This window comes from Pipra filicauda, unplaced genomic scaffold (genome assembly GCF_003945595.2).
Source record: "Pipra filicauda isolate LSUMZ 115617 unplaced genomic scaffold, ASM394559v2 scaffold88_size2543281_pilon, whole genome shotgun sequence".
Lineage (NCBI taxonomy): Eukaryota > Metazoa > Chordata > Aves > Passeriformes > Pipridae > Pipra > Pipra filicauda.
This window is the reverse complement of record NW_024105075.1, coordinates 1015933-1032787: the sequence shown is the minus strand read 5'-3', so window position 1 is coordinate 1032787 and position 16855 is coordinate 1015933. Positions and strand designations below refer to the sequence as shown.

The 16855-nt window shown below is 37.0% G+C and overlaps 1 protein-coding gene across 2 annotated transcripts in view; it reads right to left on the bottom strand.

The window, feature by feature from the left end:
• Positions 1-16855, bottom strand: part of OSBPL3 (oxysterol binding protein like 3) — a 93654-nt gene that overhangs the window by 15901 nt on the left and 60898 nt on the right. The window contains exons 11-17 of one of the 2 annotated variants that reach the window (XM_027738439.2): positions 15656-15786; positions 12766-12873; positions 9831-9965; positions 9040-9133; positions 5797-6047; positions 3856-3993; positions 1121-1184 (exon numbers count right to left, since the gene is read on the bottom strand). In XM_027738439.2, coding sequence (XP_027594240.1) covers positions 1121-1184; positions 3856-3993; positions 5797-6047; positions 9040-9133; positions 9831-9965; positions 12766-12873; positions 15656-15786 — 921 coding nt within the window. The remainder of the gene's footprint in view (positions 1-1120; positions 1185-3855; positions 3994-5796; positions 6048-9039; positions 9134-9830; positions 9966-12765; positions 12874-15655; positions 15787-16855) is intronic. The other variant, XM_039390942.1, reaches the window with a different exon arrangement.

The window sequence follows — 16855 nt, the reverse complement described above, 5'->3', positions numbered from 1 at the left end:
CCTAAACCCTACCATACCCTGGTCGATTCTCCAGTGCTCATCAAGACCAGATCTCAGACTCTTTCTCATTAAACAGATTCTCAGCTCTCATTATTACAGCAGACCTTTTTTCTCTAAACGGAAGTGTTAAAATATTTGAGTGATAACAGTTGTCAAGATTTGTTAAACAAATCAGTCTCATCTATTTTTATTAAGATAGGCTGCTATCTAGTCTTATTTATACAGTATTCAGTTACTGAATATGTTTTTGGTCATCTTAGCTTTTTGGCTAACAACAAAAGGATTCTTGTGTCTCTGTATTTGCTTACAAAGCAAAGAATTACATGGAATAATAAAACTCAGACTAATGGGTTCCAATTTCTGTTCTTTATGGCTACATCTGTAATAGCTATAATCAAGTCAGCAGAGCCAATCATAAAAAAAAGATTATAATATGGCTACATTGTGAATTGACAAACCTCTAGGTGAAGGATTTTAACTGAGTTAAAAGGCATAGTTATGTTTTGTGTACACTCTAAAATTATCTAACCACACAAGGTACTATTACTGGCTGACATCTTCACTAGCATTACACAGCAAACAAAGCTTCAACACACGTCCTTTGAAACAATGTTAGGAGTTACACAGCACAAAACCTTACATACTGTAATAATGCCAGCATGTAAATGTATTTTCCCTTGCTGTTAAGCCCATTTTTGAGAATTACTTTCAGAACAGGTTTACAAGATTTGCCAAGGTTCAGGATTTAACTTATAGGTTTTTTCATGTTGTCTTCTAGATTGTTTTATAAATAGCTTGAGGTACAATTCTTCTTTACTAAAAAAAAACCACACACACATCCAAAACCCCCTGATTTTTAAGAACTGCAGACATTTTTACATTAAAAGAATAATTAATATTATATATAAAAAACCAAACCAAAACACCTTGAACTTTTTTATAATAGCAGAAAATCCAAGTAAGAAGCATGCAAGTAAGTATAGGTTAGCATTTCTTAAAGGCATTCTAATACACTTAAAGAAGGAATTTCAACTTTTCCTAATTTCTGCATATTTTGTGTTAGACATACAATGAAAATATTATGAACACTATAAAAGTAAATGAGAGACTGAAGAGTTACCTTGCCAAAAAGCAAAATTCACAGATTCAGCATGGCATGCAGAAATAGGTGGATGGTGACTGACCTAACAAGACATAAAAGGGGGGGGAAAAATATGAACATATTAACCCTTGAACTATCATTTTGGTGTTTTTTGGTGTTTTCCCCTTTCACTCCCATACGGCATTTACAATTTGAACATTTACTTTCCCTTTGCAGTTGTGCCCTGAAGGGGGAGGCAGTGAGATTAATAAGGTACTGAGGCTTAAGAAGCCTTGAAAGAAATGGGAAACACTTATTTTAAAAGGCCTGTGAATTTTGTTTGAATGAAAATCTAGCTATATATTTTATACATTGTTTGTAAGGTGATAATTAAATTTACCCTTAGGACCTCTTAATAGATTAAGCCACACTTTGAGTACACAGACAAATTAAAACAAACAAACAAAAAAACCCCACACAACAAAGGGCCTAAAGCTTCTGTACAGTAAATAACCACAAACCCCTGACTATGAGGGAGGAGACAGCAATCAGCATCTCTGAGGGGGCCGAAGGTGGAGAAATCAAGCCACAAAATTCCATCCAGTAACCCCTTCCGCTGCACTAGTGACACCCCAGGTGTTTCTACTGCAAAACTCTAACCACGTACACTGCATTTCATCAGCTTTGGGTGATGGCTGTACATGAATTAGGGCAACCACCAGAAGAGCAAAGCAAGGACTGAGAGTAAATAAACAAATACACAATGCAGACTATTCAAATGCAATAGTAAATAAAAAATCTGCACAAAGTGAAAGCAGCCACTACTCCTTGCCTTAGAATTCTCCCCTCTGGCTGAACACTAAGAACAGATCAGGACCAGCGCTTTGATGCCTACAGTCCTTTGGGCAACTCTATTTTCAAAGTCAAATTGCTATTTCCCACTATGAATTTAATTTCTTAACCACCTACATGGCTCAAATGCAGTTTTACTTTCTTCTTTGTTACTCACTTTGCAAATCCGTTATTGAGCATTTTTTCCACAGGCTTCCAGTTACTTATTGAAATCCTCTACTTGGTTTAAAAAGAAAGATAAAAGTACTAATTACTCTCAGCTATGGCCTAATCCACCAAGAGCATCACTCACTCTTACATACTGTACCTAGATTAACCCCAGATGTCACTATAATACATGGGTTAAACTTGGCTCTCACTTAAACTGTTATAATTCCAGAGTAAGGTCATGGTGCTAACAGGAGTTATTCTAAACTCACTCTAGTAATAGATCAGAATCTTTGTTATTTTATACATTTTGTCTATTCTATGGATTACATATTATCCACACTAAAAAAATTATGTATTGCATAAGCAATAAGCAACTGCTCCTGATGCAAAGAGAAATATTTAATACTTGCAGGCTGCATGAAATTTATTTCCTCCCTTCCTAATATTTATCTACCACATACTCTTACAGTAACTTTACCACTCTGTAAACTCACATCACTTATTTCACGTATTAGAACAATACAGTCCAAGCCTCCTCATGTATTAAAAATCCTGCTTATAAAAAGTAGCCTTCATACTGATTTATCCAAAATTCAGGTGAAAATTTCTCCTTTTAATTCAGTGTAACGTTAAGCTCAGTATCAACCATTTTCACCTTTGTTACTCCAATTTGATGTTACACTGGTAACTGCAGTGCTCTATACATGTAATCTTACTACTGAAGTAGCACAGTGAAGAACCAGATACACTGCTTGAACTTTAAATTTGATTCTTGCTTTGAATGTTTTTCTTTCTGTTGGGTTTTTTTCCCCTCTCCTTATTTTTGCCCTTGCTTGTGGCATTTCCTGAGACCAAGGAAACATCATAGAGCACTCCTTTTTGTCAGCTCCACAACATATTGTGCAAAATGCTGTACCTTCAGAGCTGATCAAAAATACTTTCCATTTCATAAAGGCTCTTAGAAGTCTTTCTCTGATCAAATTTCTGGGTTGTACACCTCTGCACAATGCACTTTTTTTGTTATGTCTAGACAGAATTAGACACTTTTCAGTCATTCTTACTTTCCTAGGCACCAGATATTTAAGTTTTATACCTCTTTAACATATGTTTCAAGCTTAGCAATTTTGGTAACTTGGCTTGTTTAAATTTAATATTTTTCATCCATACTTAACAATTATTCTCCTACTGAGGAATTATCTTCATAAACACTCAGACCATGATGGGTTGTATACATCTTTCACCTACTCAGCTGTGGTACCAGATGTGAAAGGCTTAGCCTACAAAAGTATTTGTAGAGGAAGCAGAAATATTTATGGTGCCATAGAAAATACTTGTGGTTGATTGACTCACACAAGGGATATATTTGTTATAAAAGACGATATTAAATAGCTGAAGATACAGTATTTGTAATGATCACATACAAAAGAAAATGGCAAGAATGTAAATGCTTGTTGCAGTCCTGATCAGATTTCAGCATGAGGAATTGCACTCTACTTAACCAAATTATCTAGTTACTGGAGCAGGCAGCCTGCCAGCCTTTGCTTCTTGAGTGTCAGCTGTTGGTTGTCACGTTCCGTGCCAGACTTAGCAGACTTTCCTCAAAAAAAACAATTTCCTTCATTTATAATTCAGCAACATCCCTTGATTTTTGCTGGGCTCAGGTTATGTAAAGTAATTTTGTATTTTGTTATTAATTCCAGGGGATTCCAGAAACACATTTAGAATGATGCAACGTATCAAGTAGCAATTCTAGGGGTTGCAGCATACAATACCTGTTCTGCAAAGAACTGGAAACCCTTATCTTCACGAATACATTCATAGGTTTCTCCAAGTACAGGATTAAATGGCTTACTTCCAGCTCGGTAGTAACTGGATGCATACGCAGAGACTGCAAATGCAGCTATATACACCTGGGAAGAACATGTTTTGCATTTTGATTAACTAATTTATGACAGAAATTAAAAAAAAAAAAAAGGTATCCTAACATCAGATTCTGTATTTTTCCCATCATTTGCAAAACTATACACATGCATGTCTCCTGCAAGTTAAGCCCTAGTTCACACATCAGAGAATTATTCAGTTTTCAGAGAGTCAGTCAACAGTCCAGGAATGGAATTATTAGTGTCAGACACTGCAAATCTCGTCAATCAAAAAAAGCATTTCTGAAAAGTGTTTGAAACAGTTTAGCATTCTGCAACAGAGCTCAAAGCAGTAACCTTAAAAATCACTGTTAGATTTTGTATAATAACTGACTTTTATAGTTATAGTCTGTGATTCCATAGATCTACCAACTATCCTTTATCTAAACATGGCACAGGAAGCATTGGATGAATTTTCACCAAGCTTGCTATTTCTAAGGCAGTTTGAATTAAATTATCTTTTATCTACTGTGTGCTATGACTTAATCATGAAACTGTTCTTGATTAGGACTGAGACACAGGTAACCCAAGTCAGCTCAAGCACAATTCCTTCTAAACATGAGGATTTAGAATTTGGGGTTGTTTCATTCAAGTCTTTTTTGTACTATTTTTCTTCTTTCATTTCCTTTTCCTCATCTTATGAAGGTGTAGATGTTCTCCTTTCACAGTTTTAGAAACCAAATCCACTTAAGAAAGTCTCTTTTATGAACTATTGCATTTACTATGCAACATCCAGAAATAATTTTGCCTCAGGAATTTCTCAAAGGCAAAGATTACTCCTTTCCGATGTAATTTCCAGACACTTGGGAAAAAGCTTCTTTTCACTCCCCTATGAAAAACTACTGCTCATTTCCTTTTCCTGTTAGCATATGTTCTCAACAGAACAAAAACTATGGACTGGAAAACCCCGGTGAACAGCCACACCCTGGGAACAAACCCTAAATTGTAACCCTTGAGACTGTCAGAATGAGGCAAAAGGCTTTTCAGAAAGTATTTGTAACATGACTATTTACATTCATTTATAACCTTATTTTAAGATAAGATATACTGAGTTGAAAAATTCAGTTTATGGGAAAATCTTTATCTTCCTTTTAAGAGAATTTAGGGAGTTTCTAATCCTTTATTTATGGGCTTACATATTAAGTAGCTCTTGTACACCTAGAAGCAGAACAACTGAAATGCATTTTTCTCTTGTTCAAGTGCAGAATTCAGAGTTCTGCACTGGCAGAAGATGACACCATTATTGTACCCAACATACAATCGTATTGCCTGGTTTTGTGATCCTGAACATTTTGGATCAACCTCAAAACTTCAGAATACCAGTTCATAAAAAATATTGAGCTCATTTAGTCAATACAGAGATATCACAGTTTTGTAGGGTTGGAAGATCCAGCATCCTCTATGTACAAATGTGTTACCAGATCAGACACCCTTGAAAGAAGAGAAATTGTAGTTTTTATACTCAATCCTCTCCTCCCTTTTTGCTGTAAATTTTTAATCTTACGGAGCAAGAGCTGCAAAACAGAAGTAAGCTCCTTTTCTGTTTAAACTTGCAGAACAGCAAGGTACTTGAGAAAACAGAGGCTTCCTGAAAAGGCAACAGAAATGATGTAGAGGAGTCAAAAGCAGTGGCTATGTAAATATGTACAGGCACATATTTGGAGAGTTTGCCTCTCTCAGCTGAGAGGAACAGAAAAATGCAACCAAACATCTTCATTTCTTTAGCACTGTTTTTATATTTACTCTATTGCAATTATATTGAATGTTACCAAGTATTTGGAATAACATATTTACCATCCGCTCAAATGGGTTCGGTGTGTGCGCTGCTTTATCCAGTAGTTCACTGTACTCCAGCTCCTCGCAGAGACGCTGAAGGGTGTTAAGTGGCTCATTTAATTCAACAGGCATGGCCACTTTGGAGAGATCCTTTCCGATGTTGTTTCTCAGGATATTCCACAGGCTGATGTTACTCGTATTAGGACATGGAGCTGGTAAACATGTTCTCCGTTTAGAATTGCATCCAATTCCACTTTCAGAAATACAGTCTGAAAAGGAAGTGGTAGAACAAGTCAATTCACACTTACTTAGTTTCATCCCCCTTGCACACATACATTAAAATGCAACCATCTTTTCTTCTGTCAAAACTTCCTTCCACCCACAATTCATTCAAGTATTTCACTTGTGGTTTGAAGATAGTCTGTTATAAAAATGACAAAATTAAGAACAGGATTTTATGTATTTTAACTGAGGTAAATGCCAGGTACAAAAGATGAGTAAAAAAATTACCTTCCTTTCCCCTAAAGGATGTAAGAAAAGACTCAGACTTTCCATTGAATTTGAAAGAGTAAATATTGTAACCACTTTATTTGTAACAGAGATGGATTCCTATCTGTTTGAGGGACATAAAACCTCCTTCCGTGACAGAGCTTCAATTAAACTGACACTTCTCAGAAGGCGAGATGTAACTTACAGATTTAGGGATAATAACAACTCCTACTGATCTTTTCCTACTTTTTTGAATACTCCTACCAGGGAAATTTACTGCACACAAATTTACATGCAGACTTTTCCACAGTGTTCCTATATCATTTAAACTTTTTTAGTGACGTTAGCTTTGAGATACGCCCATACAGTGATGGAGAAATGATGTGTTTTAAAGGTAGAAAAGCTGAGGAAACTGTGGAGCTATGGGTTTGCTAAAGACAAAAAAAAATAAAAATACTCAAGTCAAGAGTCCTTGAAATGAAAATCTGAAGTCTGTGTTGCTACATCAAGGCCATTGGAACACGATAAATAGTTCTAAGTGTGCCATGAAATGATTTGTAGCAGGATCCAAATAGAGCTACAAGCTTCTGCAACAGGCACTAGCCTGAAGTGATTACATTGCTTAGCTGTACATCACTTTCGTTTCAGAGAGGAATGTGTTTGCCACTACAGGAACATATTTTATCTTTACACATCCTTAGGAGCACCTAGTAAGCTGCTGCCTTAGAATCATTTACTGTTTGGAGACCTTTGGGCATAGCCTCCGTCTGTCAACCCCCATCCTTTCCTGGCTTTCCTCACACAGCTTTGTCTCAGAGGAATTAAAATCACACTGGGCAGCACATCTCTTCTGTGCTGCACATGCCCAAAGCATCCCTGCCCTTAAAAGCACAATTTCAAAAAGCATTTCTTCTGCTGTTCCACTGACATAAGCATGGTGTCAGCAGTGCTTCCAGCAGTGACAGATAAGCCCAAGGACAAGCTTCTCCATGCCTGCTAGCCCACACCTCACATGGAGATTTTAAAGTGTAATCAGCAGCCTCAAAATTTTGAGAAAGAAGTTTCCATCTTTCCTGTCACTTGCAAACTAGCAGTCCTAATAGCTTATGTGGCTGAGTTACTGTAAAAAGGACAGGTGAACTATTCGCAGTCCCTTGCCTGTATCTTTCTTTTTGCATAAAAATGGCATGGGCACTAGGAATCAAAAAATCTATCTGAAACAATTATACTGTTGAGAATTAAGAGATTGGCTCCTATACTTCCCTATTGGAAGAATTTATTTAATATCAGAAGAGGCCCAAAACAAGGATGTTCCCTTAGATACCTCAGGAATGAGGAGATACCTGGAGAAGGAGGTAAATGCTAAAGATTTATCCTTGATTACAAGGGATCCCAGAAATGGGATTCTGGCTACTAACTGACTTATTTACATATTCTGCAGTAGCCCGTTAATTGGGGTAAAATGGTGAAAAAACAGAGTAGAGTAAGAACTAAGATATTCAGATACCAATTTTTCTATACACTGAAATTTGCCCACCCCCCATTACAGAAAAGCCTCTGCAGTTCTGGTTTGCAAGAGCTGTGACAAACAGACAGCATCAATACTTAAGGAGATTCGTACATCTGACTTCCAGCTAGACTCAGTGACCTTTAAGGCCAAACTGGACCATTATCAACATCTGGTCTGACCTTCTACCTTACAGTGGCCAGAGGATTTTATCATAATCACACAATTTATGGTGCAGCTAAAGCCCTGTAGAAAAAAGACACTCAGGTTTCTATTAATGGCAGTGGCAGGCTGCCCAAAGCACAGAAATAGCAGGTACCAGAAGCACGCGGAGGTACTGCTGATACAGTGACAGCCTTTGTTACAAGAAGATGAACAGTCACACCAGTACAGTTTTCTAAGGTCCTGATCATGATATGAAATAAATCTGTATTCTTTCCTATCTTACAAAAAAAACCCAAAACAAAACAACAAACTCTTCATTTTTGAACAGTTACAAAATACAACAATTCTCCAGGCATATCAAACTACCCAGGTTCACAGGGATCCACGGGTCCTTGGAGATGATCAGGAAACAGTTGCTAGTGAGAAATCAGTGTTCAGCAGTTTTGAAGATAAAAATACATTGTTAGAGTGGGAAGAACATTGTGGTTAGCTGAAAGGAGTTCAAGGCACAAAGCTGATCAGTTTGTTATGATCAATTCTTCTCCCCCTTTTTTTGAATCTCTTTCTAATTTGAAAGACAATTAAATTAGCATATGTACTAACAAGACTATCATGATTAAAACATGCACTAGGCCTGCCAGTGTGCAATTATTCTCACATTCCTTTAAACATGAGTTCTGCTAAAACAACACAATTCTGAATGGGGTTGTCAAATTGCAGACTGAAAAAAACAGTGTGACAAGAAGAAAATTACTTTTTGAAAAAAAAATCAGTTAGGTCTTGCTACTTTGAAAAATCCTGTGGCCATGTGAAACTGAGAGGGAGTGGGAGCTCCACCAAAGAAGTCAAGAAAATAAGTGTTTTCCTGCTGATACAGAACCACTATCCTGCTTAATCAACGGTAGCCAGGCCCTGTTAAACAGTTTAGTCAGAATCTGCTGTTCAAAAAAAATCTGAGGCTAAAGAGAAAAAACACAGGCTGTTTACATCTCAAAACCTATAATACCTAATTATCTAGTAAGAGAAGAAAAAAAAGTATCCCAACCAAACAGAAACAAAGAAAATTCTCAAAACATGGTGTAAGAAAAAACTGAACTTACCTAAAGTTTGTCTTTCATTCTCCATGTCATTGCTTAGGTTATCTTCTGAGACATTATCACTGATATCACTTACATACGAGTCATCATCCGATACCTGAGTGTGGGGGAAAAAAAGCAAGATTATATTCATTCATTAAAATAACCCCATATGCATGAGAAAATTGTTACTGTCCACTGCAATTATCTTTTTAATATATTTGAACCATTTTCAGTACTACAGAAAAATGCTACAAACCCCTAAGAAGACACCACTGAGTTTAGGAGATATCATCATCACTGAAAATTCAGCTACTCTTTTAGTGGAGACACGCTTGGTCTTCTTGGCCTCATAGCTAAGAAGACCAAGCTTTCCTCATATCAAAGACCAAGGTTGTTACAGAACTCAAAAGAGGTGACAAAATGAGCTAATACATTTCAAAGTGCACGACACCAGCCACAAGATACCTACAGATACCACAAGGACAGCTATGACTAACTATTTCTGTGATGTGACTCCCTAAGCACCTGTATAATGACTGAAGGCAGACAATACAGTATATGCAGTATCTGCATAGTAGCTACCTAATTGCCATCTGCCTTGATGTGTATATAAGAGTTCTCCATAATAATTGCTACACCTTACTGTGAAGAGACAATGACAGAAAATAAACACAAATGGCATATTACTTTCCAAATGTTTTGAAAATTCAAATTTTCTGGAATTCTAATGTACAGTTGGCACTCAGAAAGACTACATGTCAATTAGCAGATAAGAAACTACATCAGAATGATATCAATCTTATTGCTCAGACCTCATTTTCTGATGAACTAGCAGACAGTAGGACTTCCTGTGCATCAAAAAATTCTGTGAGAGAGTCAGCTATAGACAGTCTGCTTTCATTGGAGACCTGGTGAACAAGACCTCTGCCTTCTTCTCTTGAATTTTCCTGTTTAAAAGAAATAAAAAATTTTGAGAGGGGAAGTACCACAAACAACATTTATGCATGCAATTCCACAATCACATAACTTGAAGGGCTGTAAAACACTGGGAGAAGATTGCACATGCTCCTCTCCAATTTAAGTGAAAGGTAACATGTGTTTCAAAGAGGGATTTAAGACCAAAGTAAAACAAATCAAAGAGAAGAAGGAAAAAAGAAGGTAAAAAAAAGCAATGCCTATTCAGTAAGTCAGTTATGTGCTGCATGTCAAAATGTTTTGCTATTTTAATGATTTAGCCAGATATATACAAGTGTACCATCAAAAAGCCCACAAAAGGACAAAACTCCCACATCTTTATATTACATCCTAGATTCACGCTCCTTTCTGATCTTGGCAAATGAATCAGTCTTTTCCTCTCTAAGCCTTGCTTATTGCAAAGCCTGCAGTACCGTGGTGTACAAAATTCAGAGGGGTAAAGTTGCTTTCTTTATAATAGTGTTTTCCTAGCTCTTTTTCTTCACTAATTTTCTATGTTGTTCTTTGGAAAGCTTTCCTTTATATCCATGCTGGAGATATCTCCCATGTTATCCAAAACCAACACACTATCAAAACCATATAAGTGGAATTGCTTTTGCTGCTGGAGGCACAATCTCTGCCACAGAGATCTTGATAACTCCTCCCATAGAAGCTCTACAGATTGGTGTAAGCGAAGTTCCAAAATGTGGCCTAGCAAAGGTGAGGTGACCAGTGAGACTTGGCTCATTCTGTGGATACAGTAAAAAAGTTGGAGAACACTGAGCACTATTGTTTTTCCTGATAACTCCACCAATACAAAGGAAGCTGGCCCAAAGGACTGTATTAGCTGCTTTTCGGCATGAGGTGCTTTACTAACGTGTAACCATGACTGCTCTATCATAATTTTGCAGGAATTGTAGTATTTTATTTTCAGAAAAACATAATGAAAAGTCTGATAAATCTATAATCAAACTGACAAATCTTCTTTCAAAGCTTTTCTGTTGGTAGGTTTTACTATTGTATGGAACATTATTCAGCACATGCTGATAATGGTGACATGGAAAAAAGGCAAACTGCTATACAAAAGACTTAAAAAAACCCCTTCTGATACAGCAGGGAAAAAAGAGGAAACCTCAATATTGTCTCTTCTGTGGAAGGCAGTTACACCTACCAGTTTACAGCCTACCAGTAAAAAAAAAAAAAAAAAAAATCTTACACACATAAGCATTGCTACTGGGATTGTTTCCAATACTATTTTGAATCTGAGAAGGAAAGTGAGCAGGAAAGACTCATAAAAGAACAGCAGGTTTTTATATCTAACACATAAGTTTCAGGTTGTCTTCTTCCATGTTCCCACTCTGGCATGATGAATTACAATTCAACTACCCAACAGACAAACTAAACTTTTCCTTTATGCAAAGGCTTGAGATACTATCTTACGCTGCTTCAATTTTCACAGGTCAATCATAGCACCCGATGTATCATTTAGTAACAAGTTTTGTGCAGTGACCCTGTCTTCCTCAGAGCAGCACTACTGTATCACAGTCCTCATCAATTTTAAAATTAAACTTCTCCAGTATATGTGATTTTATCTTTAAGTTCCATCCCAAACCTTGCCAGAGGGAATTTGTGAATGAAACCTCTAAGGACTTTCTGAAATCTGTTTCTGCCATGTATGTCTCTATGTGTGTATAGTGCACAGAACAAGTTTCAGAAATAATCCATTGTCACTGCAAGGATGTCCACTAAATAAGAAAATAAAGAACTCCTGAAATTAAATAACAGTGCATTAATGCTTTTCTGGATAGCAGTTTAAGTGTTGTTCAAATTCTCATGGGATTAAAACCAAAAGGCATTAGAATGATCAACTACCTTAAGGAAGAAAACCCCAAAAACTGAACAGCTAAATATGACCAACACACAGCTCCACTGAAACAGAACTAAGCCAGAAGTGAACAGATGGAATGACTAAACTGTCTTTAAAAAGAAAAGGAAATAATTAGTTATATAAAACCCCCAGCATTACATCCACTCAAGTTCTAATGGAAGATTTATACTACAAGCGCAGCAGAGGTTTCTGTATGAGTTAACATATAGGAAAATCCATCAGAAATAACACTGTTCTGGCTTCCCTCACTAACACCATTAACACTTAGATCTTATGACTTTTAATTACACCATATTCACATGCATTCTGCAGTGAGCCAGAAGACTGTCTGAACATCAATGCATCTCAAAGTGGCTAACTGGATATATAGAAGACTTCCTGCCTTCACAAAAAGAAAACTAAATGGTGGAAAGAGCTCTTGTATGTCCAATTAACTTTGATCCTTTCATGGAAATGTCTAAAAAGTATTCTAAACCTTACACGATCCACACCAGTAGCCAACATTGTGGGTTAACAATACTTCAACAGTCAACAAAAGGTCTACAGAACTTGAAAGTTAACAAGGGACTAAGGGCGATAGAAACAGCAGCATGAGGGTAATAAAGTGGCAGCTCTGTTCATGCTGAATGAGAAGCAGGCAGGAGGTGAGGGAGAACACCAGGAACCAGTAGCAAAAGGCAACGGAAGGTGTGCTCAGGAAACCTGCTCACAAGGAAAGTCTTTGAAATCAAATATCACACAACGCATCATCAGACATGACTCACAACCACAAAAGCAGACTCGATTTGCTAACACAATACACCACAGGGGAGACATCAAGAAAGGACAAGATGCAGCTACGCAGCACTGTCTAGATGTAGGGGCTTGAGGAGCAGACATCACTGAAAGAGGAAATCCATACCCACCTTCACCAAATCTGGACTTGATTTTGCATTAGATGCTGAATCAAGGATCATAGATTCGGCATGTATTCTGCGTAACCGGTCTTTAAGATCTGTATTTTGTGCTATTGCCTGGAATATTTAACAAAAATATTGGGGATATAAAGTTCTCTCAACTAACTCAAATGTGGGTTTATTGTGTAAACAGGGGTAAAGAGTATTTAAAGTGCAGTATAAAACACCACCACATCATTTTTTACCGATTCAGCAAATCATTTACCTTAAATTCTTCAAACCTTACTCGTTATCTCTCAAAACTATTTTTGTTCAGTGTGAGGGAAAAGACACATAAGTGGAAAAAAAAAAGTCAGAGACGGTAGGGATATTTCAAGGTTTGCAAGCTATTTCATAAGTTATAAATTAATTTTGTGCATCTTTTTTCTTTTCAAGCTCCCTTCCTTCACCTCCATTTCCAGCCGAGCCTCTCTCAACATTAGTTTTTGCCACATCCAAAACCATTTGATTTTCCCATACTGACAGTTCCCTTTGCCTTCCACTGACAGAGAAATAAGACTTAAATTCTCACAGGTACAGGTACAATTCATGTCCTATCAGATTATAATAACAATGATCAGAATAAAAAGCCTCAACTGCAAACTCATGCTTGTTACATGTTATTTATTCATGCTGGGTGCATCTGATGGACAAATGTCAACTAAAGTAGACTTGTAGGAAGAGAGTGCAACCCTGCCTGCAATGAAAATATCTCTGAAATAAAAGACTGAGTTACTAATTTTGGAACAACACTGAAGACTCAGTGATCTGAATCAATACCAGGACATGGAGAACCCTGCTGTTTACACATCCGTGTTATCCCACAAATGCTTCTGATTTTGGAAGTGCTTTTTGTTGAAAATCACCTTGGGGGCAGGAAAGACAAGTAAGCTCAAAGTGATGATGGAGGGGAGAAAATAATTTCTGGCTTAAACTATATGTGGGCTGAATTTGCCATACAGGTGTTTAGCACTTCTGCATCAAGCATTCAGCACTGTGTTATACCCACAGCATAAGGTAAGTGCAAAACAGAATTTACACAGCTGCCCCATAATAGCATCTTCCCATTTTCATTGTTTGCTACAGAATGTTTTCTTCCTTCTGCTGTCTTCTTCCTCTCCCAAAACCAAAAATACTGTATTTATTCTCATTCTGTATTTGCTTTTCTCAGATTGTGTGTAGGTCAAGGATACTATCTTAATTAGGGAGAAGCACAGCCAGAGATGCTAATTTTGTGGTGTTTTATCCACTTTAAATCTGTTCACTTTTCTTCCCCTGCCAGGCTGATGAGAGCAAAACAGAGCTATGTTTGATAGCTTTAAACCTGTGAGTCTGATTTTTTGTTTCTCCTGTACAGAAAACAAATAAAATGAACAACAACAAACATGAAGTCAAAGTCATCAACACAGGACTCTCTCGCAAGGAAGTCTTCAAAATATGTCAAGTTTATCATATCCATCTTTCCTATGTTTCCAAATGAAGCTTATTCCTTTCTCCTATAGGATCTCTGCTGTACAGGGTGAGAACATTTCTTTTGGCATCATGGCTTTGCAGATCTGCAGGCCCTCAGAGGCGTTAACCTCTGCTGAAACTGCCAAGGTTCACAGATGACTTCTGGATTGGCTACAAAAGGCTTATTAAGTATCAGATAAGACCTAAAAGAATTACTTTTAAAAGACATGTACAGGATGAAGATGGACAACAGAATTTCACTGCCTAAAAAAACCAAAATAATTCATGCTAAACTGAGTGTTCTCTGAGTTCAGCAATCTTAAAACTGATTTTTTGATATAAAATGGTAGGCGAATAACCCTGGAAAATAAAAGTCACCTATTCAAATATCAAAAGAGGAACATCTGAAAGCCAAAACCAAAGAAGTGCAAGTGAGCAAGTATAGTTATTATGCACCAGGCTTGAGCTTTCTCTAAATGCTATGAAGACATCATGGCCTTTGAAGGTCTAGGCAAAGAGGTATGTTAAAAAACTATAACCACATGTAGCTTTTGTAAAGCAAAGGGAAGTTTTCATACTGAAATAACTCTAAGATGATCTACGTCACACTGATCAGTGTCAGAGAGTCTCCCCTGCCTCTGATGCGGTATTTGCAATAAACACTGAAATTTTAAGGCCATAGTAATGATGGCCTTCATTGCTCTGAAATCAGATCACTGTTCAGTAGACACACTGAAACATGACCAATCTGAAAGTTCTGGTCTCAAACAATTACATAAAGCACACCAACCAAACACTCCCCCTCTCCCTTTTTTTAAAGAGCACAATCTTTTGTCATTTAGAACTCTGCCCTACCAGCTCCATCGCTGCTATTAGAGGACTAAGAGATAATTAAGGTTGGAAGTCAATGTAAACAAGTTGTACTAGAATTTGCTTTGCAGTGTCTTGGTGCAGCACGGTGAAGCTCTCGTGCATTAGAAGGGACAGAGGAGTGCTTTCAGCCACTCTCACCTTTACTTTATGCCAGGTCATACAGTGAACACTCAAGTGCTGTTTAGGTAAAGAAAAGGAAAAGGAAACCTGCAAGCTACCAGAACTGGGTGATTAGACAGTGAATGTTTAGAAAGAGACTCATAGTCACAGAGCAACCCTCTGATTCTTAACACCAAATGATACAGATTATACTATATACCTAAATCAATCCATCTCTCAAACTTCAATAGTTTGACAATACCTTTAACATTTAGGAAAGAGTCTTTGAAAAACTCCATATGTAGAACTTGCTGTGATTAAATTCTGCACATTCTAGCACAGAATAGACACCAAAGAATCAGAAATTATCTACTATAAAATTTAAAAGTAGTATCTGATGACAATGAAGCTCAGTGAATTTCAGCATGTCACTTACAGATGATAAGGCATTCTTCAAGCCCACTATTTGTGCAGATGGAGATGAAGATGCATCGTGCTCCAGCATCTGCTTCAGCTTTTCTCTCTCAGTAGATATGGTGCTGAAAGCTGACCTCAAGGTGAAGTAAACTAGAACCATTTTGTAAAAAGTGACAGTTAAAAACAGCTGCTACCAATTGTATGCGTACTAATTACGTAAAACTTAAATAAAACATTGTTTATGGTGACAGAAACAAGAATTTAGGTTGAGAGATCCAGGGTGGGTTACTAAAAACAAGTAATATTAATCAAGGTTATAGGGTAGATTTTTAGTAGGAGAAATGTTTATGGTGAATGCTACTGTGTTGACTATATTAGCCACAGTCAAAATTACTCTGATTATTTGTGACAGATGGCAACAAAGCTAACTAACCACATCTGCTCTTCACTTGCTTTTGTTCCCCAATTAGCTTGAATCTTCAGATGGTCATGATTCTATTCCACATTCCTTTATAAATTCCAGTGGGGGAGAAGAAGAGACGAAAGAAAAAAAATTAAGTAGGAAAAAAAGTAATCAAAAAAAGCAGCTGTAACGCATATTGTGCCACAGCTATAGGGTTAGTAGTTTCCCTACAAGTCAACCGTGGTGTTGAGTTTTGTTATCTCTTTCTGTAACAAAGAAATTTCAGCTTGTTAGATGATTTAGTGACTCAAAAGGTCAGATCCTGAATGATATGCATGTTATGCTGCTACTTCTACTCCTTCCTGAGGCACTAGCACCAGCCTGATATGTTTAAATCAGACAACAGATCATGCAATTTTAAAATCATTGGATTTTTAGAGGGAAAATACACTTTTTAAAGTTTTTTTTTTTACCCTTAAGACATTTAATCTTCTTAAGACATTTAATCTTCTCTTTAACCACAAGAAATAAAAACATTATTTGAGCAATATTTATTTATGTAGGTTTTCAACATTCAATTAGCTGGAGTATCAGAGGATTTCTGAGGGTCTAATCAAGCCCTGTAATACTATCATGAAAACTGCCCATGCAAAAATTAGCCCACTTACAGGGAAATTAGGGTAAAAAATCTGGGCATGGATGTGTGAAAAGAGCAATGATCAAGAAATCCCTGATACTCCTCTCTTCTAATCATCCACTCTGAGTTAACCTGAATCATCACTACTTCGTTAATAAGTTATGTAACCCAATTTAGTC